The 27498-nt window shown below is 41.7% G+C and overlaps 1 protein-coding gene across 4 annotated transcripts in view; it reads left to right on the plus strand.

Annotated features, from left to right (window-relative positions):
- The window catches only part of MLLT3 (MLLT3 super elongation complex subunit), a 281314-nt gene that overhangs the window by 248281 nt on the left and 5535 nt on the right, over positions 1-27498 (plus strand). For all 4 annotated transcript variants that reach the window (XM_029920517.1, XM_029920516.1, XM_029920518.1 and 1 more), the window contains 5 exons: positions 10324-10399; positions 12263-12392; positions 14909-15008; positions 20956-21027; positions 22166-22237. In XM_029920517.1, coding sequence (XP_029776377.1) covers positions 10324-10399; positions 12263-12392; positions 14909-15008; positions 20956-21027; positions 22166-22237 — 450 coding nt within the window. The remainder of the gene's footprint in view (positions 1-10323; positions 10400-12262; positions 12393-14908; positions 15009-20955; positions 21028-22165; positions 22238-27498) is intronic.

Consider the following 27498-nt stretch of genomic DNA (forward strand, 5'->3'; position numbering starts at 1 on the left):
TTTATTCCAAACTCCTATTGTTCTGGAGGGGTTGTGATGATTTTATGGCAGTCGGATTACAATGTTAGCACGCAAAATGATACATTTTACAGTTTTACAGTATAACCTTCAGATCCCAGATGTGCATTTTCGAGCTGTGTCTTCAGGGTATTTAAAGAACTGTGCAGTGTATTTACAGAGTTGGAGAATTTTGTCAACTAATGGGCATTTGCTTTTCAGCATCCCGGCTGTGAGAACTGGAGGTGTCATTCACTTGAAGGGAGCAGATGTTAAAGGTTCTTGCCCCTGCCTCCCTAATCCCAAACACCCTTGAAGAAGAGAAATGTCCTATTACCCAAATAGGCATCTTTCTGATGGTGAGAAAAGGCGGTAAAAGGCAGTAAATCTGCCTTCTCATTATGAAGTGCAACAATAGATTGATTTATGAAGAAAAGCAACTGTTGGGCTTATATGTGTGCATGGAAATGGAGGTTCCTTTCTAGTCTTCTAAGCAGTAGCTTTCCTCCTATTCTTGACAAGAATTTAATATCACTAGTAGGAGATGTGTTGATTCTAACTGCCAAAGTTTTTAAGGCTGTACATTTAAGAAGAAAACAAACCCCACCTCCTAATGTTTCCACATGAGAACAATCTCTTAAATGTGCTCTGTTTTTGCTGTTTTAGTTTGTTTTGATTAAATAGAGGAGAATTCTTAAAAATGGTTTTATTTTTATCAACTTTGTGTTAGTACTTAACACTTTGAATAGAAGCCAAAAAAAGTATAGCATATTTAGATGTTAGGCTGTGCATAAAATTCTGAGTTTCACTTTATGTGTAATTTTCAGCAAACACTATAAAATTATCAGACAGACCCAGGGTAAAGATAACGTGAAATTTCAGGCATGGGGGATGTCATGTTAAGTATTTTGTGTTGGGGTTTCAAGATCTTTGTGCACTTTAAAATCTTTTAAATGAGTCTGTGTTACCTCTTATTTGACAAGGAACTTTGTTAGAGTATTTCTATATAACTTCAACATTAACATTTAAGTTCCAAGTAAATTTTGAGTGTAAAATATAAAATCTGGATGGTCTCTAAATAAATTGATATGACTCTGCCTTGTATATGTCGCACTTATCACTTCAGAATTTATAATCTATGTGATATAATTAAGATTTGAGCAGTTAAATTACAGAATTCAGGCTGCTAATTATCTATACCATTGAGGTTAAAGCTCATCTCTCTCAGTAGTAACCTTGTATCCCCAAGGTATGTGTATTTCTGAATGGTAGCAATGGCTGTGGTAAGGTTGCATACAAGAAAGCCCATACGGATACTTGAAAAATTGTAAAGAAAATAAATATAAATAGAGGTCCTATTATTTTCCTCAATCTCCATGGATTATCTTACGTACATTTGTAGGCATGTGCATGCACATACCTGCACCCATGGAACTTTGGAGTGCTGATCTACAAGAAAGAGATTCAGTTTGTTACCTGGAAAGCACAGTTATTTTAATTAGGGAGATACAAGGCTTAATCCTTGCAACTATCAGCAATCTTTGTGATAAATCATAGAAAGATAATGAGAACTGTTGCATTTTGACCTGGTGATGATTGGATGGTTTTAAATCAATACTTTTTCCCCAGCGGACTTTAGTCATTTTGGAAGTCAAAGTACCATGGAAATAAAGGTTTTAGCAAATAAAATGGAGTCTTGATGCTGCTGCCAGGATAGTAAATCTATGCCTCACATGTAATAGGGAAAATTCTCTTAAGATGTCCAAAGATTAAAATGAATAAAACTTTTTGACGTTTGTGTAAGACTATAAATGTTCTATAGGTGTCTATCAAACGTGCTATGGCTGTTTTTTTTTTTTTAAAAAAGGTTTTGGGGCGCTTGGGTGGCTCAGTCGGTTAAGAGTGCGGCTTCAGGTCATGATCTCACGATTTGTGGGTTCGAGTACCGCGTCCGGCTCTGTGCTGACAGCTAGCTCAGAGCCTGGAGCCTGTCTTTGGATTCTGTGTCTCCCTCTCTCTGACCCTCCCCTGCTCACGCTGTCTCTCCCCCCACCCCAAAATTAAAAAAAGGTCTAAAGTTAATGAGAAAATGCAGTTAAATGCCTTATCAGCTGATCTCTTCAGGTATATCTGTGCTTTACTTTATTTCAATTAGTTACCATCTTTCTAATACCCTGAATTTATTTTATTTAATTCTATTTAATATTTTAAATTTTATAATCCAAACTGAGAGCTATAACTGCATACTTTTAGGACTTTGTTCAACACTGCCCTTACATGGCGAGAGAATGCAACAATACTTTTACATTGTTTCAGGAGGCTTGTGCATCGCACAGGTGGGTTATTTCACAAGTAACTGAATAGTTTTTCTGACAACAGTTTCAGGATCTTATTGTTAACCAATGAGCAATGGCGTTTTCATGTTCAGTGGTCAGCTTCAATAATGGTTAATTATGGGGCAATTCTGTAAGGAAACTTTCTTTTTCTTTCTCTTTTGTGAGGCATTACAGCTCTTAACCCTGTCACTTGTAACTTTTTTCTTTCTCTGCCCTAGTCCTCAAAATACATGAGAGAGAGAGAGAGAGAGAGAGAGAGAGAGAAACCAGTTAAAAGATAAGTCCCTGGCATTACACCTCAGTGGTATATTTTATGGCCAATTGTGAAACACAACTTCTATGCACACGGTCTCTGCTCATGAAATAGCAACATGCTCAGAGGTGGTGCAACTATAAATGGTCTGTTTCCAGATGATTTCTCATTCCTAAAGCTCTTCACAAGTGAGTGATTTTCAGAACACATCTGGCATGTACACCATCTTGCAACAACCGGGTTTTTGGAAATATCATATGTTCTGGCCACAATAGTCAGTAGCAGCCTCCGAAGTACAACTGGTGATGAGAGATAAAAGGGTTGGGGCTCTTGTGTTTAAAAGAGAGGAAGCTAAAGGAAAATTATAGCCATCCCTATGTGTGGAAAAGGGACTCATGGAAAGATTTATAGGCTCTTGTTCCCCAAGGCCATTTCGTTTCCTAATGGGATTCTGTGTTCTCAGATGGGGGGTGATGGGCACAAATGATGACAGCATTTAATAATGACAGTGAAGATGACAGTAATAAGGAAGAAGGTGGCCAATGCAGTTGCTCAAAACAGAGGCACCACAATATAAACCCAATTATCTTAGCTTCCAGGATGATTTTGCCTGTAAGTTGGATGTGTAACAGAAATAAGGACCTTTCCTGGTTTACTAACAGGAGAGAGGGCAATTCTTAGGATCTCGCTCTCTTACCAGAAAATGACAGGAATGACAATAGCTTTTGGTAGTATAAGGGCCCAGCAGGCTCAATACACTTAACAGTTTAACATCAAGGTCATTTAATTTGTCGTAATACCTACAAATGGAGAGTGTTTGCCAGCCATTTGGTCACAGGCTTGAGTAACTGTCCAGCAGTAAAAGTTGTTGCTTCCTATTCCAGTGTTTTTCCCCCAATATCTCTTTGTTTTCAGAGAAAGACCTGTTGGCAGATTATTTAAAACATTAAATCTATTTTTTTCCTGAAGGTTATGTATGGGTTGTATAGAAGAGCTGAGTAACAAGACTAGATCACTTTAGCAGATAAATAAAATAAATGATCGTAGTGTGTTGCCTGATGTCAGTCTTCTTGATCAATACTGATGTCAAGAGGATCAGGGCCATCGTACGAGAAAACTCCTTGTTTGTTTTGTTTTGTTTTGTTTTGTTTTTTTAAGCAAAACTTATTGAACTAGTGGAATAGCCAGGGTCTGTTGTAGTATTGATGGGACAAATGTTAGAAGCAATTGACACAGACACGTTCATACCCAGGGATGAAGGGTTTTGTTTCATCACGAGTTTGTTTTGTGTGTCAATCACAAGATATCCCTTATGTACAGGATATTCAGTGCAGCCTCGACAGTGACATTGAAAACTGTTCCCTGACGAGTGTCATAACAGGGTGTTAGTGTATTCACAGCACTGCTTCAAATTAATCCTGTTTTGTCAAGGTGTAAGTAGAAAGAGAACTGGGAGAGAAGTCAGAAAACTTGGACGCTAATCCACTAAATAGTACCTACTGGCCTCTGAATCTTACTGTGCTTTAGTTTCACCACCAGGAAAATGGGGATAAAAATATGTCCTTTTGTCTTTTTTAATTTCTTATTTATTTTTTAAAATTATTTTTATTTATTATTGAGACAGAAACAGAGCATGAGTGGGGGAGGAGCAGAGAGAGAGGGAGACACAGAATCTGAAGCAGGCTCCAGGCTCCAAGCTGAAAGCACAGAGCCCAATGCGGGGCTCAAACCCATGAATGTGAGATCATGATCTAAGCTGAAGTTGGAGGCTTAATGACTGAGCCACCCAGGCACCTCTGCCCTTTTGTCTTAATCAGCTAGGGCTGCCATAACAAAATACCATAGAGTAGGGGGCTTAAACAACAGGAATTTATTTCCTATTGTCCTGGAGGCGGGGAAAGCCAAGTTCAAGGTGCTGACTGATTTGGTTCCCCTATAAGGTTTTTTTCTTTTTTGTTTTTTTGTTATTTTTATTTTTTTACAGCTTCCATCTCACTGTGTCTTCACATTCTGGGCTGGGAGTGAGTATAGGGAGCAAGCTCTTGGTGTCTCTTCTAAACAAAGGCACTAATCCCACCATGAAAGCCCCACCCTCATGACCTAGTCTTAACCTAATCATCTCCCAAAGGCCCCGTCTCCAAGGACCATCACATGGGGGTTTAGGACTTAAACATATGAATTTTGGCAGAACACATTCAGAAAGGCACTTGCCTTTCTCATGGTCAAGCAAACGAAATAATATGATAGAGTTACACAAAGATATATTAAGAGGTTAGAGTTGACTGCTGTTTTTCCAGTCTGATTTTCCTGTACCTTTCTATATAATAACATTTTGTTCTTTTAGCATGTTTATTTTGAAGTGGTTATTAATGTAAAATCAAAGGAAAATAAAAGTTCTCATGTCTGGCCTTTTGACAATTCACTCTTGGGTCATTCTTGTTAGATTAACTTAATCCGTGTTATTTCACAATTAAAAAAAATTTTTTTTTTTTAAATCAGGCACAGAGCCTGATGTGGGGCTTGAACTCACAAACCGAGATCATGACCTGAGCTGAAATTGGACACTCAACCGACTGAGCCACCGAGGTGACCCTTCACAACTTTTGAATACTTAGTTCTTTACTGAACTGTAGGCCTACCTTTGTTGACACGCCTATCATGGCATATTAGCTCCCCATGGGAACTGGTAAAAGACTGCACTTACCTGAGGAAGAGCCTAAATGAGGTAGTCTTGGTTTTTTCTCAGTTATATCAAGATACAGTTGACACACAACATTGTATTAGCTTAAGGTGTCTAACGTAATTATCTGATACATGTGTATATTGTGAAATGATTGCCACCCTGAGTTAACATCCATCATAAGTGAGGTAGTCTTTTAAATGATACTATATCCTGGGGCACGGGTGGCTCAGTCAGTTAAGCATCCCAGCTTCAGCTCAGGTCATGATCTCACGGTTTGTGGGTTCAAGCCCCACATCGCGCTCTGTGCTGACAGCTCAGAGCCTGGAGCTGCTTCAGATTCTGTGCCTCCCCCCTCTCTCTGCCCCTCCCCCACTTGCTCTCTGTGTCTCTCTGTCTCAAAAATAAATAAACATTAAAAAAATTAAATGATATTATATGCTAAGGAAAAAAGTGTCAGATGGTTATTAATTTTTAGTGAAGGAAGCACTAAACTGACAAGAACCTAGTACTCTAGTCACAAAAGTTGACAGAGATGTAAATACACTATATTACCTTTGTGATTTCTTTGACCATCACTCACCCTTGACACCATCTTTCTGGGTATTTGTGCAAAAAAGATCATTTCTATTGCACGCTCTATGTTTTCTTTTGCTCAACAAGGCAGAAATTTTGTGGAAAATACGTAGCAATATGTCTAAAATAATTTCTGCTTCCTGAGTTATATTCTTCCCCTTTCCCCTGAAGGAAAAAAAGCGCATATGGTATGCCCCCCCCTTTTTCTTTATTTTGATTGCTTTAAAGATCAAGTTGAAATTCTGCTTAGAAATGCAGTGGCCTGTGAGAAAAGGAGGGACTTGTGCCCCCGATCACCTGAGGAGGAAGGCAGGCTTCTCCCCGTGTGAGGAACGCTGCCAGACTCCCCAGCCCTCTCGCGTGACCTGCCTTGACAAGTGCTCTCTTGTGAAGCAAACAAGTGGTTTTTCTTGAGCAAAAATAATCCTCTGTATAAAACCCATTATAAAATGGTTTTGCATAGCCATTTAATGTTGACAATACCACTGCAAATCTTGGTAGGCCTATAGTTTTGGTAGTAAAGATAGATCTTGTTTTAGGCTAAAAAGGACTACTCAGTCTATTGTAAACAATACTAGCAACCAAAAAGGTGATTCACTACCCCTGTAACAGTAGTGGGCTAGGAATTTTGACTTTGTTACACAAGTTAACATTATCACTTCCACATGGGTTTCAGTGCCCTCCCTCTCCGAGGACATTAATGCTTAAGCAATAGAAATTGAGATGATTGTTTTTTATCTGAATAAAGTCAGGGTTTTATTAGATATTAGAAAAAGGCTTGAGTGGGCAAGGTGAGAGACATTTCTAAGTTTACCACTCAGTAAATGTTTGATATGATAATGATTGTCATAGAATTCTGTCTTAAGCCCAGACTTTTGTCACCAAGGAACACACCATTTAAACTTCATGTCTAGTGTTTGAGAACTTAGTAGGTCACTTAAGCATGTGTCCTTTGGGCCTAAATAAGAAGAAGCCAAAAATAATTTTTTTTTCCTGGTGGGGTGGATTTTGAGATTTCTAAAATAAGTATCCAATTAGTCAGTAATGGGAATAATCAGAACCTCACTGATGTTCTCTACACTTAGGTTTTGGCACATACACACATAAGGAGGAGAAAAGAGGATGCAATCATCTTTTTAGTCCTTGGGGGCTATAAAGATCTTAATCTAGCCCTCTTTATGGTGAATCGTTTAAAAAAAAAGAATCTTTTCTAGTTTATAAAGTCATCCTTGATTTGTGTTTTTGGAGAGCAAATCTGATTTTAGTTTCAAATAAAATACAGACTTAAAATGAGCAACACTTTTTTTTTTCTTTTTTTGGTTGGATTTGATAAACTTAGACTGGTCAGCCTCATCTAATAGCAGAGTGGCTTTTTGAACAGTTAACATCGAGTCGAATTCTGCCCTTGTCTGGTTAGGTAAGTTTAAGGTCCATCCACTCTGACGTGATTTTGTACATGCTTCTTAAGTGTTTTTATTGAGTGGTAACTGGCTTTTTTTCAGGGTGCTTTTCTTGCAAAATACTTTGATGAGTAGGTAGGGAAGCTACTTTGGGATCCATCAATAAGTTTCTAATTTTTCTCAATGCTTTTTTTTATCTTATGCTTTCATAAATTTAAGATTCTTTCCAAAACATGCTTTTGCATTTAGAAGGAAAGAAATGATTAACCTAGTATCAGTGGTAGTCTACTTGGAACTTTCATTAGTACCGTTTAGCTTTTACAATATGAATATATCCCCACACCAAACCCATCGAGTCAGAATTTCTTACGTATAGAACACCCCTCACCAACATGGCTCTGAATCTCTGGATCCTTGATCAGTGGATCTTCAGAGTCAGGTTGGTCCCCACAAGAGCAGTGGGAACTTTTATGGACTCCAGGTTCTCATCCCCATCCCAGAATTATTGACTCAGAAACGCGGGAGTTGGACCCAGCTGTCTGTGTGTTACCAAGTCCTCCAGGTAATTCTAATGCCCATGAAAGTGGGAGACTCTGTCTTTGATCATCAGAAGGGGTCTCCTTGGCTCCCAAACCACAAATCCTTGTTCTGGTTACAAAAAAAGCTCAAGGACATTGGAATTTGCTGTCCATCATTCAACATTGTATCCTTTTCCATTCACCCCTGTCACTTTAAACTTCCTATTTTCATACTTTCAGTGAATTACTGTGTCTTCTATTTTAACCCTTAAATCCTTTGTGGATCAGGCATGGTGTTAATGATAAACCCTGAATGAAAGCCTTTTTCTCCTGTTGTATCATGTTCTTTACTCTTGGTCAATTTCTGATGGTTGGTAACTGTGGAATTATTAACCTTGTTTGTGGTTAAGAAGCTAAAAAAAGGCCGCCCGCAGGTTTGGTTCTGGCATTGGCACGATGCTGGAGACAGATGGATCAAGTTTAGCATGGGGTGGTGGAGAGATGGCCGCCATCTCCTCTTGCCTTCCCAATTAATGTCATTCGCAGCAAATAGCTCTGGCAGAACTGCTCCTTTGAGTCCAGCGCAACATGACTGGTCCGGCAGGAGGGGAAAAAGAGCTCCCTCCGGTCACTGTAAGGAAACCTCATGTTTGGCTCCCAAATGGTTTCCAGAGCTATCAAAATAATACCATTTGCAGACACTTTTCATGGCTGAAAAGAGCAACTTGGAGAGGAAAAGGAGTACTTGGCGGCCCCAGGAGAAATGTTTTGCAGCTGGGCATGGCACACGACTGCTAACTGAACGCCCTTGCAGTGGGGAGCCCACCTTTGTGGTTCCACAGTGAAAGAGACACTCAGCAGAAATGACGAGCACCTCACACAGGAGTTTGTGCTTGTAAACCACCTTTTGTTTGTGGGCTACAGACAGCAATGAGGACATTGTGCTGCAAATCTCAAGTAAATCTCAAGTAAATCTCAAGTAAATCAGTGGTGAAGGGCTGGTGGCCGCCTGCTGCTCATTAGAGATCCTGTCTGGCTCTTTTCCTGCGGAATGAGTGGTAGATTGCTGACACCTGTTTTCCCATCCAGCCTGAGGACGTGAAGTGTGCATTCGGAATGCCTGAAAGTGCTTCCTTGTGTACGAGTCTGGATCTCAGTGTTGCTTGGAGAGAAGGGGGTTGGGATTCAGTGCTGGGCAGGGAGATGAAAAAAATCGGTGGTGAGAAAACTGCATTATCAACCGAATAGAGGTTCTTCTCCTCATTTAGCAGCTTCCTATGGTGCTCTTAGGTTGTCTTCCACATAGCCCTGATAACTTGGTCACCCACTGAGCAAAATAGAGAGAAGATATGGCTTGTACATGAAAAGACTTCATATTTTTCTCAGATAACATGAGTATGTAGTTGAGATATGAGAACATCAGAAAGCGGGTAGAAGTAGCCCACTCATGCAACCAAATTTACCAACAGTATTTTAAATTTGGCCTCAATCTGTATAGTTCAACTGTGTTGATGGTATGGTCACATTCCTTGCACTATTCTGTCCATGTATTTGCTCTTCCCATTTTTACCTCCTGTAAAGTCTCCTAGGAAGTGGCAGATGGTGGAACAGAGGGCCTGTTGCTCTGCCTTGAGTCCCAGATACAGAGTGCCTGCTGTATGCAGTGCTTTATGCTAAGTATGAGGGGATAACAGGAAGCACAAGAGAGACCCCCGCACCCCTGCCTTTTCAAGTCCCTGCAGTCTCCTGGAGAGAAAAGACACACACCTTAGAGGTCACAGGACACTGCAGCATGCCAGAGAAGCAAACTGAGGAGAGCCACATTTTCAGCGGGTTTGGAGAAGGAAGACAGCTGTGGGTTGAACAGGCCAGCGAGGAAGTGGCATTTGTTCTGGATCTTCGAGGATGAGGAGAGTTCATGATGGGAGTGGGGCATGTGTATGATGCTGTCTCCCTACATCCCGAGGCTGTGGAATTAAAGGGTGCCCCTATATTTTTTTTTTATTAAAGTAGTGGCAACATTTCCCCATGACTCATTTGTGAGACTTGGCCAGATCTCCTTGTGAACGTTACCTCTATTTGTGAACTTTGGATGAATGGGGTTAGGGTTGGGTCATGGCCTTGGACCAGAGTGAAATTAACTGGCTTATAATGTGATTGAACCAATGACCTTGGCCTCATTACCACTATGTTTTAACCAGTTGAGTCAATCAGACATTGTAGAAAGGGTAATCAGCGTAATCTTTCAGAAGGAGATTTGGATAGCAGTAAACACGGGAGTGAAGTCAAAGCCCGGTCTTCCCTCATGTAGCACCCAGGCATTTGTCCCATCACCCTTGAGCTTACATACTTGTTCTGCGTCGAGTCAAACTGTGGCGGACAAAACACAGAGGACACCATGACGCTCCTGTGTCCCTGTTTTTGGCCTAATGCAGCGTGTCGTTACTTGCACAGCGCCAGGCTGTTTTTAAAGAGCAAATATTTGGGGGCAACAATCGTTTTCATTTTAGATGTGTCGTGTCCCATAAATGTATTGATGATGCTTTCTGTTCTTTTTTTAAAGTCTGAGCAGCCCAGCCCTGCCAGCTCCAGCTCCAGCTCCAGCTCCAGCTTCACGCCGTCCCAGACGAGGCAACAAGGTACCTGCGTCTCCCGGGCAAACTGTGAGGCGCTTGTCTCCTCAGACATCTTCACGAGTTGATTTACGGCCTGAGTTTCTACTGTTTTATTATTGGAATGATAACTTGGCTTTTATGCAGTCGTATTTATTTCCCCTAGGAATGAACTTGAGCAATTGTTCTGATGTATGAGGCTGGCCTCTAGAAATTCCTCCCTTTTCCAGTCCCTGCCATCAGAGTCCCATTTTACAAAAGGATTATAGACAGAGCCCATTCGAGGGAGCTCCCAAAGGAAATGCAATAGCAAAAGCTGGAGTTGAGAGGCTTTGACATAGAGAAATAGGTTTCTACTCTCCCTCCTGGATATCTTTCATTTTATTTATTTATTTATTCATTCATTCATTCATTCTACAGATTAATAGGCCTGTTTTCTTTGGCAAGTGTTAATTTGCTGTCTTTAAAACATAGTTTCCCTCTACTTGAACTTTAAAATAAATTTAAATGTAAAGAAATCTAATACATTTAACCCAGAACATCAACTACATGTGTATTTTACACTTTTTTTGGTGTGTGGAAATCTTCAAATAAGGGCTCCTTTTTTTTTTTTTAAACGTGGAAAGTGAGATAGTATCCAGGAATAATTTGGTTTTGAGCATCGTGTTGCACATTACGTTTTTCACTGACCAAACTCCATTGCTGATGGTCTTCTGTGTTTTGAAAAGGATTAAACTGCTGTGTGTATTTGGGCTAAGGCTAAGCTTCAGGACACGATAAAAGACACTGACCATTTTGGCTGTTCAAATTTCTTGTTACACTCGCTTCCGAAGATAAAAGCCCACTACAAAAGCAGAGACATTTGGGTTTTGCAGAGTGTGAAATGGAGAAGAATCAATACTTATTTTAGAACTGACTTCATGATAGCTCAGATATTTATGTCATAGATTAGACTTTAGGACTCGCGTAGTCCAGAATAAACGTGCCTCCCTCACTTCCTTGATTACCTCCACAATATCTTCTTTAACATTAAAAGAGGATAATCTTGTTTTCATCACATTTAGATGAGCAGTCAAGTGAAAATAAGCCATGCTGAATCTGAAATTTTTCCTCCCCTCTTCCCCCCCAGTTATGTCCTGTTCTAGAATAAAACTAGTTATGACTTGATTTTTTTTTTTTCTCTCCCATCTTATACTGGATAGTCTCTTGAGTTTTGTGGGCATCTGATTTATTGCATAGTTTTATTTATGTAAATATATGCTGGTATTTTGCCAGGAATTTCTTAAGTAAAATACAAATTGGCTGCACAAAATTGTTGCTTCCCCAAGACCTTGTCCAAGATCAATATGAAGATCAGAGATAGGACCTTACACCATTGAATTGAAATACTTTATAATCTGAACTTGACTGAAATGCTTGCTTGACCTGAAATTGACCTTGAAATAAAAGGAACAGCTAAACCTTAATAGATCAAAAACTACCACACAAAGGCTGCGTTGCCAAGAACAAGTTACAACCAGGGTGATTTATTAGCCTCAACTTTTCAATACGTGGATTAACCTAACAAAACATTCAATTTACTAATAGATCTCTCTGTTCCTCTTTAGGTGTAATTTTTCTTAAGAAGAAAAATATATAGGAGCACATTCCTAGGAAATACAGATTTTTCCAATGAACTTCCTGGGGCTTCTATTATGAAAACAATTGTGTTTTGGTTAGATATGACATTCCTGAAACTAAATTGTAGAAATACATACAATACTGGGTTTGTTTGTTTGTTTGTTTGTTTTCTCTGACCAGTGCTCAGTGCTGGTGAGCAGTCCCTTGTGTCTAATACTTCCAAGTGTGCTTGAAGTCACATGTTTGGTTGTGTTTGCTGTCATTCCTCAGGTCCTTTAAGGTCTATCATGAAAGATCTGCATTCCGATGACAATGAGGAGGAATCCGATGAGGCAGAGGATAATGACAATGACTCGGAAATGGAGAGACCTGTAAACAGAGGAGGCAGCCGAAGCCGCAGGTGAGTGACTTGGCCGGAATGTGGCTCCCTGCAATGCAAGCCTGACTTACCTGTGTAACCACGACAAGGGTGTGACTCCTAAAACCCGTACAGTAATGTCACTTTTGTATCAGCTGGGTCCCCCTTGGCATGCTTATATTCACTTCTCCAGGAAACTATGTATCCCTTTCTTTTCTCAGAAAGCAGAGGTTTTTCCTCTAAAAATTCTATAGGGAAAACATCCTAGTAGGAGCCCTTGTTCTTGAAAGCATACGTCAAGGTAGCAGGACTGATGGCTGAAGTAAACTCCATTTCATTTGAAGAGTGTGTATAGATCCATTGCTATAGTCTCAGAATTTAAGGAAACGTGTTTGCTGTTTGTAGTTAGAAATACATAATTGGCTCCAGTGAATTATGTGTGTGACCTAATTAAAACTAGGATCACCTGTGTGTGTTTTCCAGAAAATAAATTCCTTTTAAGTGTGCTGACAATTAGGTTCCTTAAGTAGTTTTAATGCTGTGAGGCATAATTCCACATTATAAGATGGTAATTCATGTCACTTATAATTAATAGTCAACTTGAAATTGCCTTGAGGGTTTTATTTCTTTATCACGAGGAAAACAAATAGGCATGCTTACTTTAATGTGTTTGAGTAGGAAAAATATGAATCTGCTTGAACTTAAAATCCAATTACATTTCTAATACATCGCCTTAAATCTTTTCCCATTACCCATTACTGGGTAAAAGGCCCTAAAATTCCTAAAAAGAATACCATCTTAATCCAAACTGGACAGATCATATGTTTCCTAATTGGTAATTCCTTGGCATCCTCCGAGAAGGGCTCCTTGGAGTCCATGCCTTATCGGAGCTCTCAGTGATTCTTCCGTGTGGCCATACTCAGTACCTACGTAGCTCAATACCTCTTTCTCCACCTTGTCCCCCAAACTCACCCATCTATGGTTTTTTTTTTTTTTTTTTTTTGAATAGGAGAAAACAAGGAGCCTTATGGCCTTGGCTTTGTAACATTTCCCTTTATAACAGCCCCAAACCCTGACTGCTCTCACATTTACCTGATGAAAAACGCATGACCTATTTAGCCAATTTCCAGTTACTGTTTTTTAGAACATCTAGATGGTCTGTGACTGGTGGCTCACCCCCTTGCTGCGCCCCCCTCGCCCCCGAGTCTGTGCAGGTCAAATCCCACACGCTCGCGTGGTGTCTAATGCCATGCGCGTTGTTGGAGGCACGCTGCTTGCCGCCCGCCTGCCATGTGCTGTTAGTACCTCAGCGCCCGGGTAACATTTGGTCTTCCCTGCACTTGTGAAGTCTCCACTGCTTAATCAGCTTGAATACTCAGCCTTACCACTTCAGTCAAGAAGCGTTTTTAAGCAGTGCTTCAACTGAACACTTCATTAATGTAATTTAGTTAAGAAAAACAAGTTCCATCAGTTTTTGCTAAAAGGATGTCCCAGTGTATCCTTTTCATTTCCTATCTGGTATCTCGTCTATCTGAATATATTACAGGGCTGGTACGTGATTGCCTATTCAGAGCAAAAGAAAAACGATCCTGATATTTTAAGCATTTTCTGTCTCTGAAAAGAATATTTTATTAGGTGACTGTATAGCCCAGGAGAGGGAGCAGACTCTGAAGGGCATTTCAGAAAGAGGGTATACATACAGCAGGGTAGAATAAAGAAATTTCTCGTACTCTGGCTGAAAGAAAATTCTATTTTGTTTTGCAAAGAAGAAAATAGAGGAGGGGTCGTATTTTTGTCATCTTTGGTTGTTGAAAGATAATAGAGTTCTCTAAAGCTGTTATCCCAAACACACTGTCTCTTCATGTTGCTCAAGTAGAATTCCAATGAGTTGTATCCGCGTTCCAAAACCGGAGCCAGCCTTGATTCACCACTGAACAGTAGAAATAGTTGCTGTGGGTCTAGCATGTTGGGCTTCACACCCGTCCTCCATGTCCCCTGAACGGTCAGTCACATGCGCTGTTGTCCATATTCTCCTTAGCAGTTGTTCCTATTCCCACAGCCCGTGCTTTAGCCATATTAGTAAAGTGCTCACCTGTCACCAAGAGACGGGAGGAAGGAAACAAAAAGGCAGTAACCTACAGGCTAATTTTGCTGATCTTCTGCAGGCTTGGGCAACCTGCTGGATGGTAGTGGGTGGGTGGAGTTGGAGCAGGGAGATAAATGGGGCCAGTAAAATATAGTGGTCAGGCACCAGCCTCTGGGTCCATTGCCTGGCTTTGAATCCCAGAGCCACCACTTTTACCTCTTGCCCCGCAGCAGGTGACCTAGTCTAAATCTGTTTCCTCATCTGTCAAAATAAGGGCTGTTATATAAGAAATAGCCGGCAAAACGCTCAACACAGTTCCAAATACAAAGGAAGCACCGGTACGTGTTAGTGGCTGTATGAGTTACAACAAGTTTTCAGTGATTTGGCATTTGGATTCCTTGCTTTCTGCACCTGTTTCCATAGATATGTCCAGAACTGCCTATACTGATGCGTGTGACTTGTTTCTTTTCAGAGTTAGCTTAAGTGACGGTAGCGACAGTGAAAGCAGTTCGGCTTCTTCACCCTTACATCACGAACCCCCGCCACCCTTATTAAAAACCAACAACAACCAGGTAAAGTGTTGGGTTCGCACTCTTCACTGTGCAAAATTAGGTGTGATCATTTTTACAAAAATAAAACGTTTTGTATGCTTTGTATTTTTTTAACATTTATTTATTATTTTTGAGAGACAGAAAGAGGCAGAATGTGAGCAGAGGAGGAGCAGAGAAAGAGGGAGACACAGACTCCAAAGCAGGCTACAGGCTCTGAGCTGTCTGCACAGAACCTGACTTGGGGCTTGAACCCACAAACTATGAGATCATGACCTGAGCCAAAGTCTGACACTTAACTGATTGAACCACCCATGTGTCCCGAAGCACACAAAACTTTTTAGCCCTTAATTACAAAAAAAAACCCCCTCCCTCTTGATATCAAATAAATGGGAATTTATTTGATACCACTTTAGGAATAAACACACAGTTGGGATAAAAGAGAACTTCTTTTGTCATGAAAAGTGTGTTCCATTGGACGGGTTAATTACATGGGTGCAGGAGGGGATGGTAATAGAAAGTGCTCCTCCTGATTTCTGTATGTTCCCCCTCCCTTAGCAGTAAGTAGGCTAATTTAAGGAATTAGAATATAACCGTGGAAGCTAGTATAATGCCTTGTTCTTTGTTTTACTAATGGACAGAAATTTACAACTTTTAGTTTTTCATCCTCCGTTTCCTCATCTGTAAAGTGGGATGTTACTACATGCCTTGCTGGCTTTGGGGAGGATGATGAATAATGTATTTGTGAAGACCAAGAGGTCCTGCTCATACCCACTCGGCCCTTGGTGGATGGGAGTAGATCAGTATAGGCGCTCTGTCTCTGTGTGCTCCCAGGAAAGAGGATCATCCTCTGGGATTGCAAGAAATAGTTAACAAAATGCAAAGTAAATAATGGGCGTTATCAGTGTTCTAAACTGAGCAAAAGGAAGACATTAATTTAATAGTCAACTGAGAATATAGTTATTTGGATAAGGTCTAGGCAAACCTTTGAAAGCTGTCATCCAGAGCTTTTGTTAAACACATGACTAAGATTGGGGTATTCTAAACACTGAAACTGACTTCAAGTTCATGACTATTGTAGAAGCCTCACAGCGCATTGAGTCGATAGACTCGCTCACCTGGGCTATTCTCATCTCTTTGTCTAGGCAGACTCCCTGTGACCTCTAGAATAATTGCCAAATGCAAGTTATTGTATGAATATTATGAACTTGAAAATAAAAGCACTGTGCTTTTTGGAAATTATTCTTTTCCACGGATGTCCTACAATTTTAAGCTGCCTTGTCCTTGAATTTGTGATCTTTGCTTGACTGGGAAAATGCAAGTTTTCAGCTGAAGGTGTTTTCTTTTTGAATTTTGTATAAAGCATATGATCTCTTAAAAATTAAAATAAGTCATTTATAAAGTTTACCCACAACGTGAAGTCTCCGTTTTGGAGTAGGGATAGTATCAGTGTTGCCTACCTCACCAGTTACATTCAACTGCGGTTTCCTGGTGGCCCACATGTGAACACCAGCCCAGCGTCCTCATGTCACAAACTGGCTCTTCAAGGAGTTAGTACCTTCTTCTTCCCTGCCCTACCTCCCGGGACCCGCGTGTCCCAGCACAGGGCTGCCATGCCACAGGCCCGGCCAGCTCTCCCCCTCTGACTTGGCTGCCTACCACCACCCATCAAACACTCCTGGGGCAGGTGAAGACTAAAGAGCATCATCACCAATTAGTTGGAAGAGCCCTCGGCTGGCCAATTAGATAACTTGGGCTTCTCTTGTAAGTCTGTGCTTCAGCATAAGCTGGCAAAAGAATAGAATTTGGACTTTGAATAGAGTTGTATATTTAAATTAAACTTGCAGAGCCCTGATTTCCACCTCCAGTGACATGTGCATGTGTGTGTATGTGTATTAGAACCAGGGTCCCTCATGAGCAGCCGGAGTGGCGCTGTCAGGAGTTAGGGGCATGAGGTAGGTCCCTCCTGGAGCCACCATCTTGCCTTTAGAGCCGCCCTTGAACACTTCCCGGATGGGCAGTCTTGAGCTGACTTGGCTCAAGCCTTGGCTTCCGGAAAGACTTGAATTCTTTTTTTTTTTTTAAACCTGTCTAGCAAAACAAAACTAAAACCTGAATAGTATCATCTGTCTGGTGAGGGTAAAAATTACTTTATCCAATTAAATAGCATACCACTGGTTTTTTGGCATATGTTTATTCGACAAATGTAGCTTCACACATGTGAATCATCAATCTGTCAGGAATACTCGGTTATATGTCACTTCCTCAGTTCACCTACAAGCATAATAAGAAAGTCCATATGCTTTCGCTTTTAGCTAGTCTGGGGTAGGAACTACATGTACCATAAGAGCGCCACTCCTTAGAGTGGTTTTGGAACTAAAAGAACAAGAAAAGGTTTTTAAAACTTTGTTTGGTATTGATTTCTTAACCCCTCAAATCCACCTGCATTGAGTCAGGTTTGGTGTTATTACTTGCACTGTTCAAGTTTGGTGTTATCCCTTTTAAGTCCCTTTTCTAGGACTTCTTTAAAAAATTGCTAATCTTATTCTCAATGCTGATGAAGTGAAATAATAAGAATTTCTTAAAAGTATAAAAGTCCCCTAAATTTCACCCTAGGATGTGTTTTCAGTCTTCATTTGGATGTATGCGTGATAATTTGAAGTTTCACATCAGATAAAATCGATGAAAGCAGACCTTTCATTGCACGGGTCGGCCTTCTTCATATGAATTTCCTTGGTTGCTGTCTGTCTGCAAATTTCTGTATGTTACCAGGCAAAGCCGAGTTTTCTTTCCCGTTCTCAGTTCTTCCAGGGACTAGGGAAAAGGGAAAGTGCTAATTGAGTCAAACATTCTCTAACTCTTGGAAAAAAGTGAACAGACAGAAAGCCACATGTCAACAAAGCAAGTAATTAACCTGAGTATTGTCAGGAGCTGCTCGCGATCATTAACATGAAAGACCGATCAGTAGAGGATCCATCTGCTGAATAATTGAGTTGTCAGTCCGCACAAAGGGATGCAGAAAAATAATAATCTTGAAAGTCTGATTCTCAAGCCATGTCCTCAGACTAAGGATCTTCGTTCTGTTTTCGGGGACCACTGTGTGTAGAAAAGGTGCATCGTGGAAGTCTGGGTGGCAGTTTCCTTCAGGAAAGCTGCCTAGGCACTAATAGCAAGCGCTGTGCCATTTTAACCAGAGGTGTTTTGTTTTGGTTTGTGTTTTCACCACAAACCTCCCCATGTGTGAGTTTCAAACAAAAACAAAATTCTGGATCCTTTTTGGCCGAAAGCAGGGACGAAAAGGGGGTGGGGGAGAGGGGCCTTGAGGGAAGGAAGTGATCCATTGGACCCAAGGTAATACTCAGAGTATCATAAATTACCTATCCGCCTGCAAGGCATGTTGGAGGAAATGAAAGAGTCTATCTAGTTAAACTGGTTTGAAATAAGCCCATGGAAGACAAGGTGCTGTACTTTTATATTCTGGAGTCGTTTCCTTAAAGATAAGAAAAGATCATAAATAAAACAATTGTCTTCAGCATGGCTTAGCTCCCTCAGAATGAGGTTTTGACAAAGCTGTTTATTTTGGAGCAGGGAGAGATCAAAGAAGGAAGATGAACTGAGCCCTCTCCGGGCAGCCTCTCAGTAACTTGAGGCGGATCACTGACACCCGGAGCTTTTGTTCCTGCCACTGAAGCTTCAGAGGAAAGAAACTAGGATTTCAGTGTAGTTTGGCCTTCTGTGCGGTAACACTTACGGCATGTGTCGGGTGGGACTCAAGTGCCCCGAATGTTCTATTTTCTGCTCTGAAGAGAAGGTGGCAGAACTCTCTAAAGCTAGGGAGCAAAGTTGTACTACAAATACCAAGTCCTTAGACACTTTGACCCCTGGAGTTCAGTGACTTGAGGAATGGGAAGCCCCCCCCCCCCCCGAGTGGGACAAGGTAGGAGGACAATTCAGTTTTCTAGTGCATTAGGCAAGCACACAGGCGCTGTTTTTCTCTCTGGCCTGAAATCTCAGCAGAACAGACCGGCTCTGCTTTGCCCTACCATGTGGTCTGAGTTGGCGAGGAGTGCCATCTACTGACCTACTTACTCCTAGGTCTCGGAGCTCAGAATTTCCCCTGGAGGTCTCATTTCCAACAACAATGGAGAGAAGGAAATTCTGAATGTAGCAGAGTGTTGGGCTTCCTGCACAGTGCCACATGTGAGAAGCGATCGCCTTGCCCCACTGATTAAGTAATTTCCTTGTGTTGCCCCAAGCATTGTATTTTAAGTGACTAAGCCTGGTCAGATTGGTCACCTGGTTATCTTAATGCTAGAAATGAAGAAATGGAGGCAGTTCTCAGTAAAGACTCTGTTAGAATCTCCCTTCTTACCCATGCATCACTCTAAATTCAAAGGAAAAGATACCCTTTTGGAAGCATTTGGTCTTTTCCAGAATGTCACAGTCCTATCCTCAACAGAGAAAATGTTTATTGGTAGTATAAAATTTTACAACTGAATGGGAATCTGGACATTATCTTGTTCATCTCTTCGATTTCATCTCATTTTTTTTGAGGTCCAAAATGTTAAAGAGTAGGGCTAGGACCTGCACTTAGGTTTCTGAGCCCAATCAGTGTTCTTTCTGCAACAAATTAAAATTGAACTCATTTTAAAATTATTTTTGTATTATGGAATACGGTAGATTTTGAATAGAACTGTGAGAGTGTGTGTTAGTGCAGAGAATGGATAAAGAGCAGCGGGAACATGAGACATTTATTTATTTATTTATTTATTTATTTATTTATTATTTATTTTTAAATATTTATTTTAAGAGAGGGGGGGGCAGAGAAAGGGAGAGAGAATCCCAAGCAGGCTCCATCCACACTATCAGTACAGAGCCCAATGCCCCAATGCGAGGCTTGAACCCACGAACCATGAGATCAGAACCTGAGCTAAAATCAAGAGTCAGATGCTTAACCGAATGAGGCACGCAGGCACCCCAGGAATAGGAGACGTCTTAAATATATCCTTTATTTGGCATTTGCCTCCTTAATATTACCTTCTGAGATTATAACTTACTTGGTAATGAGGTTATCATGAAAAAGACGAATTACTTTGCTTTTTCTGTTTATATACATTTGTAAACACTCATCAATAAATGCACTGGATCTCAGCAATTTTAAAAAGGCCCATTTAACAATATTTCCCTCATAATCCTCAATTTCAAAGACCCTAATAAATCAACTATCTATTAAATAATAATTGGTTTCTCCTTTTTATTAATTAGAAACCTAGCTCCCCAAGGAAACACCTAAACAGCATGCCAAACTGCTGTTCATACCCTAAGCTGTCATCGGTTCATATTAAAGGACAGGCACTTGGTATTTTATCACGGGGAGACACACCATTTCTTGAACCACAGAAGACAGGCCTGGCTCTTGAATTTTTGAGTTGGAGAATCCCAGGTTGGGGGCAACCAGTAAAACTGATGGCCATCTTCATTTCCACAGCTGCATCGATTTCATGGATAAGAGTAATTTTTAGAATCTGAAAGTCAGGTACTAAAAAAGGGCCTTTGAGTGTTTGTTTTATCATCCCTAGCATACTGAGCACTGGTAGTCATGCTGAAACAGCAGAACGAATACGAAAAAATTCTTGCCAGAGGGGACGATAATGCAGTATAACTCAGCTGCTGTGCACATGTGTGAGAGTGTTGGCACAAACAAGCAGCAGCCTGGGAAGCCTAGATCCATTTCCTTATCGTCAACTTCTTTTTATAAGTCTCTTGGCCTGACTCAGCATTTCAGATAGAAGTCCTTTATTTTCCAAGAAAGAGTAAGATTAGACGAGAAGAAAGAAAATGTGTAGAGGAGACATGCTGTTTGCCAAGTGATATTATTGTAGGACGTTTCGTTCGTAAGTGCCTTTGTTTACAGCAGGTCAACTACGAAGCGCTTGAAATCAGATTTAACAGTGTTCTCTTTGATCCCTAGATTCTTGAAGTGAAAAGTCCAATAAAGCAAAGCAAATCAGATAAGCAAATCAAGAACGGTGAATGTGACAAGGTAGGTTCCAGGGCATTCTGTGCATGCTGCAGCGCTGACAAGTCTTCCATTTCCTCTGTTTCCCCCAGTCATCCTTGGTGGTTCCCCTGTCATTTCTGCATCAGAAGTACCCATCACCCCCCAGATGATGGGCACTTCTGCTCCATGCTCTGTAGTTTATTTTCCAAGTCTTGCTTAGATCTTTGGGCCTATATGCTACCATTTGCCATGATGCCTGTACCGCCAAGGGATTTAGGGCACATTTAATTGGGAGGTAAGAAAGTCACGGTGGAGGTAGAGGATCCAGGAGTCTCAGCCACAAGCGAGCAGGACCCCCGAGCCTCGTGTAATGTGCTTTCCACGCGTGCATCGTGCATTCGACATCTGACTTCCAGACCTGTCGCGGGCCGGGTGATAACGTGCTCTACACGTTAGGCAAGGCCCCTGACTAATGCTTCCCAAATCTTTCCCTTGCCTTGGTTGCAAACGATGCTAGAAAAACCCAGGCAGTTATGCTAACAGAGATTCATGAGTCTGAGCATATGGAAAGAGAGCCACATTTCTGTCCTTTCAGGGGAGCTTTTGAGAAACCAGATGCTAATATGGTTAGCGATCTCTCTTTTCCAGAAGCATTTTCCTCTTCCGTCACTTAGGATTTACTGGCAATGTTAGGTATGATCAGGAAAGGTTTTTTTTTTTTTTAATTTGTCCTGATGTAATTGGTAATGTGCATTTATACTTCCATGTTCAAATTTAGACTTTTTTGTTTGTTAGTTTAAAATCTTCTGAGATGGAAGAAATAAAAAAAAGTAGCCTGTCATAACATGTTTAAATTCACAATTTAGGATTGAGTACCCTTTCTCTCTGTGGAGGGTGTTACCGGGAGAGGGTGAGTCTGCTCCTTTGAATCTTGTTGAGAGTAAGAAAGTGCAAGAATTGCCCTTTATTTAAAAAAAAAAAAAAAGCTGGCTTTCTAACGAGTCGGCCAGGAGAGACTTGGTCTGCAAAGGCCTTGGGTACCGAGTCTACCCAGTGTGGGGAAGGGTGGTAGCATGGGCGCCCTCCACCTGCTACTTGTATATGGTCCTGTTTACTTACTGATTGGTTTTGGATCACCTCCTAAAGTGCTTGCTCTTTGCGGGGACATCTTGTCTTCCAGGCCTACCTAGATGAGCTGGTGGAGCTTCACAGAAGGTTAATGACGCTGAGGGAGCGACACATTCTGCAGCAGGTAAGCGCTGCTTTTTAGCACAACCCTTTCTGGAAGCCTCAAGGCCTCCTCTGTCCTGGGGTGGGGTCAGAACACTGGAGGTCAAGGCTTGGGGTGGGGGGTGCCTAGTGCCCAGACTACCTGGGCAGCTGCCCCGCAGCTCCCTCCCCTGGTGTTGCAGAAAACCGGGTCATGGTGCTGGAGTGAGCGGATTCCTCCGCAGCGCGCGGAAGGAGGGGCTAACGGCCGTGCAGAAGCCTTTGGGAGCGGACCTCTAGTTTCATGAGAAAACAGTGATAAGAACTTCAGTCAAGTGGTGTAAACATTTGTGATTCAATTTAATCACCTTTTGCTAGTGCTATTCTGAGGGAAGTAAATATTTTTCTCATTTCTCTTATCTTATACCACATCCATCTATTATGATGAACTGAACTGTGAAATTCCTGGGGAGTGGGGAAACTCCTATTAGTAGTTTGATGTTTTGTGGAGATAAGAGTGCTTTTTAATTTTACTATGGTTGTAGTACATGTGTCCGATGCATTAGCGGTGGCCGTTGGTCAAATAACTTTTCTTTAACACCCAAAGAGAAGGTTGCGTGCTAAATTCCAGGGCGGGTTTGTAGATTGTTTCACTGTTTGAAATTTTGTTTTATTACTACTTTCAAATGACTTGAAGTAGTACTTAATCTACCCCAGCTGTGTGTGGATTATTTTTTTTTTCATGTTTCATGGCTGATGGTCACATTTATATTCTGTGTACATTTTTTGCCGAAATCTATAAATACATACTCTCAAACCTGCCAAGTTCCCTGATTTGTCTGATATGCTTACCCTTCTAGAGTTTCAGATTTGAACACAAGGTTACAGACCTACGATTCTTGCCCAGGACGCATTGTATTTCTTCTGTTTCTCTGTAGGCGAGTGTGGGTAGGGGAGCAGGATTGGATGGTCGACCCGAAGAACTATTCCCGTCCTCTGCTGGTATCTTTCTTCAGCATTCTTTTGTTGAAATGAAAATTGTTCAGCTTGCCATTTACCAATTGTTGGGGTTAATTGACTGCCTGGTGATGGTAAATCTATTAGTGGATATTCCCATCCCTTTCTATCCCCTTTTAAACACCAGCTCTGAACCACCGTGGAGCAGTTGTCCAATAAAGCTATTAATGCCTAAGCTGGGCCCAAATAGTGAATCTCGCTGGAGACTGGAACAGATGTTCGGGCAGGGCTGGCACACCTTCACAAAGACGGCCCGGCCAGTGAGTGGAGGAAGTAGACCATGAGCAAGGTCTCGCCTTGGGGTGTCGTTGGCATTCCGAGTTCATATTGTCCTTTCATTTGACCTTTGAAAGAATCATGAGGGAAGGTGGCTTACTCGAGAATTCTATCGAAGTGGATTACTTTACTGTCCTAGAGGGAGAGAGTGATGGCTATGAATTTTGAGCCTGGCATCCAGGCTCTCCAGGACACACAGCGTTTCAGCCTAATTGCATTCCCAGGCCGGTTGAAAGCTCTCCGTCTTTGGCCTTTTGCCTCGTAATGCAGCTGAGACTTGTGATTATGCTACCGTGATGCATGTCCTGTCACGGTTTACTGCTTAATTAATTCCTATTGTAAAACATAGCACTACTGAGGACTAATGTTATTCCCCACATGGAGAGCTGCTCCTCTCGTGGAATTCATTCCACAAAGTCCACATATCCACGGGCCGGAGTGCCTGCGACAGGATTTCTGGTAAGGCCAGGATCACACCCTAGGTCTTTGACTATCAAACGCATCCTATCAAAAAAATTTGGTCTGACAGTTTTTATTCGGCTCATGGAAAGTGGTTAAGGTCTTTGTTTTACTCTGGGGACATGCGGGACTGGCCCCCAGCGTCTATAGCTTAATGAGCAGAAGGTACTGGATCAAGAGAGCCTGTGTTCTTAAGCCACATTTCCTTAGGTTAAAAATACAGTACAAGGGATGCATCCAAACCCAGGGGAGCAAGTACCTAGGACGGACGAATTCTTTGACTTTTCTTCAACCGTGCTTTTAGCATTTGGAAAGGGAGACTGAGCACTTCTAATCTCCCCAGCAATTGAGCTGAGTCTGGCTTGGCCTCTTCCTGAGGAGGAAGAAAAAGCTCTATGGAGAAACAGGCCTTCCTCCCAAGACGGGTTAACAGTTCAGATAACAGTTTTCTTCAGGGAGATGGAAGTGAGTGGTATATTAGTGTATTCCTTCTGACAGCATGATCATCTCCCTCTTGGGAGATCGCCTTCGTGTCGTGGGATCCTCTGTCGCTAGGATCCTGAAGGCCTCTCGCCCCAGGGCAGGACACACGTGGTCCCACAGTAGACAGCATTTTCCTGTCAGTAGCCGAGGCGATTCTACAGGAAGACCTGAATGTACCACAGGCGGAAGTGGTTCAAGCCAAGCTTGTTCAGTGAAAAGGTTGTTTTTGGACAGAAAGAACCCTGTTTAAAAAAAAAAAAAGGTAATTAAGAACAACGCATCTGCCTTTTTATAATTAAAAACCAGGGTTGGGGAAGGGAGCCACAGATTTAACAAATGGATCATACCCTCTTTAAAAACGAACAAACAAACCAGCCTGCATTGGTACGTCCTAAAAGGCTTCTGTGGCAGGAAATAATCCATCACAAATGTTTGCTCCATCACCGTGATCGGAAGGATGAGTTCAGCAGCTGAGACGCTCTTCCTTTCTCGCTGCTCATACACAACGTGCACCCCTGCCTTCCTTTCTCCTCTGTAGTCCCTCTTTTATTATTATTATTTGGGGGAGGTCTTTACTCTTGCAGGATGATGCAGGGTGAGGGCACCGAAGTGGAGCCACACTGCACCAGCAGACCAAGGTGCTGCCTTTAGAGAGGCAGACGGGCATCCTCCAAGGACCAGCGGGATGCTTTTAGGCTTTTGTGGCTTCTGTCATTGGAATAAGACAGGTTGATACTGTGCTTCTGATGTTCTGACCAACAGGATTCCTGGAAAGGAACCCACATGTATTTTTCTTTATGAAGTCTTTACTTAATTGAGGACGTGGGTACATGCTCTAATAATTCAATTCATTACGGCCAGTCCCTTTGGCAAATTGTCCCAGATGCCCCGCCTACTGCCCCATGAATACTTTGGGGCCATCTCTGCATCTACCTGGATGTATTCTTACGAGCTCCCATAAAAGTGTGGGGCTCGTTTAGTGAGACTGATCAGATCCTCTTCATTTCTTTGTGGCTGCAGGGTGGTGGGGTGGGGGGAGGGGAGGGTGCTACATGTGGAAGAAGTTAGGAAGCCTGTCATCCAAGCCCTGGAAAACTACAAGACGGTCCAGTGTTTGTGAGACACTGTTCCCTGGCGGGCAAATGGGTTTATTTGCTTTAAAATCAAGTGGCTTTTTCTAAAAGATATTTTTATTGCTCTGCTGTGTACTTACTGGCAAGTAATTAGCTATAACAGAGTCACAGAAAGTGATTTTCTTAAAGCAGTGAGTTGTCATTTCAAAGGGAAAACTTAGGACTATGTTTTACCCCCATTTTGTGACTTAACCACTCTCCTTTCTTCCCTATCCCTGCAAACTTTTATTATAATTATTTTCTAAAGGCTCAAGGAGTCCTTTTCTGAGCCTTTGCTTCTGGCATTTTCCCCACTTCATTTATTTTAGTGTTAAGGAAATGGCTAACAATCAGTGAGGGGAGGTGGAGACAGCACTGACTGACAGTTCATGTGCGGTCCCTTACCTCCTAGATCATTAAGGGTAAGTTTGTATTTATAGGGGAATCATAATGACGTTTCCCTGATCAGTGTCGCAATTCTGTTTATAAAATAACTTTTATCTATCCTGTTATTTGACCCTCTGCACAGCCCTGTGTCATAAGTAGAACTGGCGGCCTTATGCCCAGTTTTTACAGATGAGGAGGAAACGGAGGGTCAGAGTTTCTAATGTTCTGCGCAATGCCATTCAGATAATGAGCACCATCTGAATGAATACACAGAATTCAGGACTCTGGTGTGAATGCTTGGTCACTTACCTCCTGGCCAGCAGTCACACTCTGGGGTGACTGTCCTTTGCCTCCATTGTGCCGACTGAAAGCCTATTTTTTTCTGTCCTGGAGATCCCACATTTTTACTAGGCCTATCCTGTTTCCTTACAGTGTAGCAGAAAAGATCATTTACTCTGGAAAGTACCCTTAATTCAATTGACGGTCAGTACATACTAAGTGTTTGATTGCCTTGAAAAGTTTGTGTGTGGACATAGCTGAGTATGCACCTCAGTGTGTGTGTGGATGTGTGTGGGTGGCTTATCCAAAGCTTGATAACTATTAACTAATAAAACAAATGAGTGTCGACTTTCTATCTTGTGTTAGTAAGCTCTCGCTAAGTTCGTATGTGAGGGTAGTGCTTTAACCATAATTGGGAAGAGCTTTTCTCATAATCTCTTGATGCATAAGCTCGAAATAGAACCCTGAGTCCAGTGGTTTAAGCGAATAAGGCCCCCTGTCTACCTACCCGCACACCCCTCCTCCACCCCCCTGCCATCCACCCCTATAATAAGTGGAGGTAATTCAAAGTCAGTGTGGTGGCTTAAAAGGTGCCACTGAGGACATGCACTCCTTGCCCTCCTGCTCTGCCATCTTTCCCATCTTGTCTCTATCCTCTTAAGAGGAAGATAGGATTACATCTTTATTCTAGACAGGGAACAGGAGCAGAGGCCAAAAGACACATACTCACTGTCTGTATCCTTTTTAAAGATTGTCCTGAAATCCCAGTGATTTCTGACAAAATAAATTGTAAATCACAGTATCCGCCACGTGCTGCAAGTGGGTCTGGGGAGGCCAGCGTTTTAGCTGGCCATGTTGGCACTTCCAGAAAAATCCAGCTTCTTGGAGTAAAAAAGAAGGGATAAATGGATGTTACGTAGGCAGGTTGCTGTGTCTGTGTTGATTTCACAGTAAGACTAACTTGTTTTTCCTTATGAAGCTCCTAGTTCTGTCTGTAAAAAAATAGTTCCAGCCACTGAGTAAGGCAAGAACGACTCCGTCTGGAGCTGTGTGATTAATGGGATTGGGGTTCAGTATGTCTTTTATGCTTCTGTGGAAGTCAAATATGTCAGGAATGGGGGGCACTTTTTCTATGGAGAGCCACTGACCCATGGAGAATAGTTCAAATTTACTGTTGTTGTTGTTGTTTTTTAAAGAAAACTAAATCTAAAAAGAGAGGGTCAAAAGTTTCCTTTCTGCTGCTTTCAACCTGAAATTAGGTAATCTAAAACTCCATTGAATAAATAGGCTA

This window comes from Suricata suricatta, chromosome 13, assembly GCF_006229205.1.
Source record: "Suricata suricatta isolate VVHF042 chromosome 13, meerkat_22Aug2017_6uvM2_HiC, whole genome shotgun sequence".
Classification (NCBI taxonomy): domain Eukaryota; kingdom Metazoa; phylum Chordata; class Mammalia; order Carnivora; family Herpestidae; genus Suricata; species Suricata suricatta.